At 48.6% G+C, this 2,580-nt stretch overlaps 1 protein-coding gene across 1 annotated transcript in view; it reads right to left on the bottom strand.

Annotated features, from left to right (window-relative positions):
• NID2 (nidogen 2 (osteonidogen)) overlaps positions 1 to 2,275 on the bottom strand; it is a 67,312-nt gene extending 65,037 nt beyond the window's left edge. Inside the window, exon 1 of the mRNA XM_005867911.2 lies at positions 2,188 to 2,275. Within this exon, the coding sequence (XP_005867973.1) occupies positions 2,188 to 2,275 (88 nt within the window). The remainder of the gene's footprint in view (positions 1 to 2,187) is intronic.
• Positions 2,276 to 2,580: the final 305 nt, after the last annotated feature.

The following is a 2,580-nucleotide window of genomic DNA, read 5'->3' as shown; positions in this document are numbered from 1 at the left end:
AGGGGGAACCCCGCGGCGGCGCGTGCCCCCTACCCGCTGGCAGGGCCAGGGTGTGTGCCGGGGTCCCAGGGGCCCCTTGTCCTCGAGGCCAACCCCTAGGGCCGAGAAGCAAAGGGAACTTGTCGCAGTCGCACCCTCTTTGACCGCTTCTCGCCACCCAGAGAAGTCCAGTTGAGAAGCGCGTCTTTGTACGAAGTCGGAGGGGCTGACTCCTAAGTTCCGTCCAGGTCATGAAACTGTTTACCTTCCCCGGGGAAAACCGCACCCGGGAAGAACATGAAAAACGACAGTGTGTGATCGGTTCCGTTTGAGGCGTGGGATGAGGCGTCCCGTTTGGGCATCAAACAGAGGGGCGCGGGACCCTGGGTCTCTCACCCGCTGTTTAAGGGTGTGGGCGTCGGAGCTGCCCTCGCCCTCGCACACAGAGGTGGAACCCTAGGACTGGAAACCCCGCACAAACCAGCTTCGAGGGTGTGGAGGAACCCCATCCACCATAAACATTCCCTCTGCGAAGCATCAGGAGCCGGACAAGATTTTATTACCATTTTTATTATCAAGAGCTTGAAATTTCCCAGCTAGTCTGTTTTCTCCCTCCAGTCCCCCAAGGGGTTCTTGGAAGCAAAAAGAAGGTAAAAAGAAGTAAAAGGCAAACCATTGGAATTGCTTAAGGGACGCTCAATAGCTAGATTTTTTTTCTTGTGAATGTTTATTCCAGTTGTACAAATCCTCTTGGGCCCACAGAGCCAAGCCCTAACATCGTTGAGGATATCAGACTGTGAGGTTCACAGAAGCCACACAAAATGGAAAATTGGCCCAAAGCAGTTTGCTTCCACAGACTGTGTAGAGTTGTATATTTGGTGTTACAACATGCATTTGTGCTTGCATAGATGTGTTCTCATTTCTTTGGGGCTAGGCATTTTTCAATGTATTCAGGAAATGAAGGCTCAATAACATGAGGTGACTTTACTTGCCCATGGTCACCTAAAGTTACTCCTTCATATGAAGTCCTTCACAGGCTTTCTAGCTTTTCCAACTCTCAATTGAATATGCAAAGTGTCCCCTCAGGAGTTCGATCACTTGCTATGATGTGCGCTGACCACCATGGGGTAGTGTGAAACAAAGGAAGGCCCCAGCCAGCAGCTGGCAGCTGGGGAAGGGAGGCCCTGGCCTGCAGCCGGAAGGCCCCAATCAGTCCTGATCGCCGGCCAGGCCTAGGGACCCTACCTGTGCATGAATTTCGTGCACCTGGCCTCTAGTATAATAATAATAGCTAACATTTATTTAGTGGTAAGAAGCTATTTATTTAGTGGGTCAGGCAGACAGACCCAAAAATGGCCTTCAATGATGCCCCTCCCATTTCCTGGTGATTATTTCCTTGTGTAAGCCCCTTCTCTGTAGTGTGGGCCAGCCTACTGACTTCTAACTCACATAATGTGGTAATCGCGATGAGAAGTCACTTCAATGATTAGGCTACATCTGTCTTGATAGCATATCTCTTTCACTGGCTTTGATGAAGGAAGCTGTTATGATGGAAGGCCAACATGGCAAGGAACTGAGGCAGCCTCTGGCCAACAGCCAGCAAGGCACTGGATTCTTCCAGCAAACATGTAAGTGAGCTTGGGAGTGATCCTTCCGGGTTATGTCTTGAGATGACACCTTAGCTCTGGCTGACGCTTTGATTGCAGCCTTGTGAGACCCTGAAGCAGAGGACCCTGATAAGCAGGGCCCAGATTCCAGACCCACAGAGACTGAGGATTTAATAATTGCATGTTGTTTCAAGCTGTTATGGTTTGGGATAATTTGTTAGGCAGCAATATATGTGATACAGCTAGACACTATGCTAAGGACACTAAGAATTAGAGGGGTAAACACACACACACACACACACACACACACACACACCAGTTATGGTTACATGGCTGGTAACTACCAGAGCTGAGATTTGAACTCAGTTCTGTCTGATTTCTAAACCTCTGCTCTTAAAAGCACTAAATCATCTTGCAAGAAAGCCCTTTGAAAGATAGCTCTAGCTCTAGCCAATCTTTCAGTTGAGACTTTAGCTCTCAATTGCAATCTCCTACTTTTATGGTTTGGAACATCTCACATGCTAGTCCCTGTACCTATGATGCTTTACCTAATCCATCTCACTCATCGAGTCAACACTCATCGTAATTCTTGAATAAAAACCTTTCTCCTTCATGAAGCTTTTCAGGAAACCACAATCTGACTTAGAAGACCCTTCTCCTTGTTCCATGTGTCCCGTGCTGGCCATCATCGTGTCTCCAATCACACAAATCTATCTCACCCCTGATCGTCACATGTGCCCCTCACCACCCCCACTGCACTTTGAGGGCAGCGGCTTTGTCTTATTCATGTCTGTGGCAAGGCCTGCCTGGCTCACTGGAAGAAGCTTAAAGAAATGTTTGTTGAATGAGTAAAGGCAAACAAGCCAACCTGGGGCTAGGATTTCTGTCTGCTGGCTCAATAAAACATTCTTTCCCCTACCCCACCTTTCCTGCTAACCTGACCTGAGTTTTCTAATCCTCTTTCCCAGGCTGCCTAGCAGCTCACCTACCATTG

This window comes from Myotis brandtii, unplaced genomic scaffold (genome assembly GCF_000412655.1).
Source record: "Myotis brandtii unplaced genomic scaffold, ASM41265v1 scaffold253, whole genome shotgun sequence".
Lineage (NCBI taxonomy): Eukaryota > Metazoa > Chordata > Mammalia > Chiroptera > Vespertilionidae > Myotis > Myotis brandtii.
This window is presented reverse-complemented; position numbering and strand designations above follow the sequence as displayed.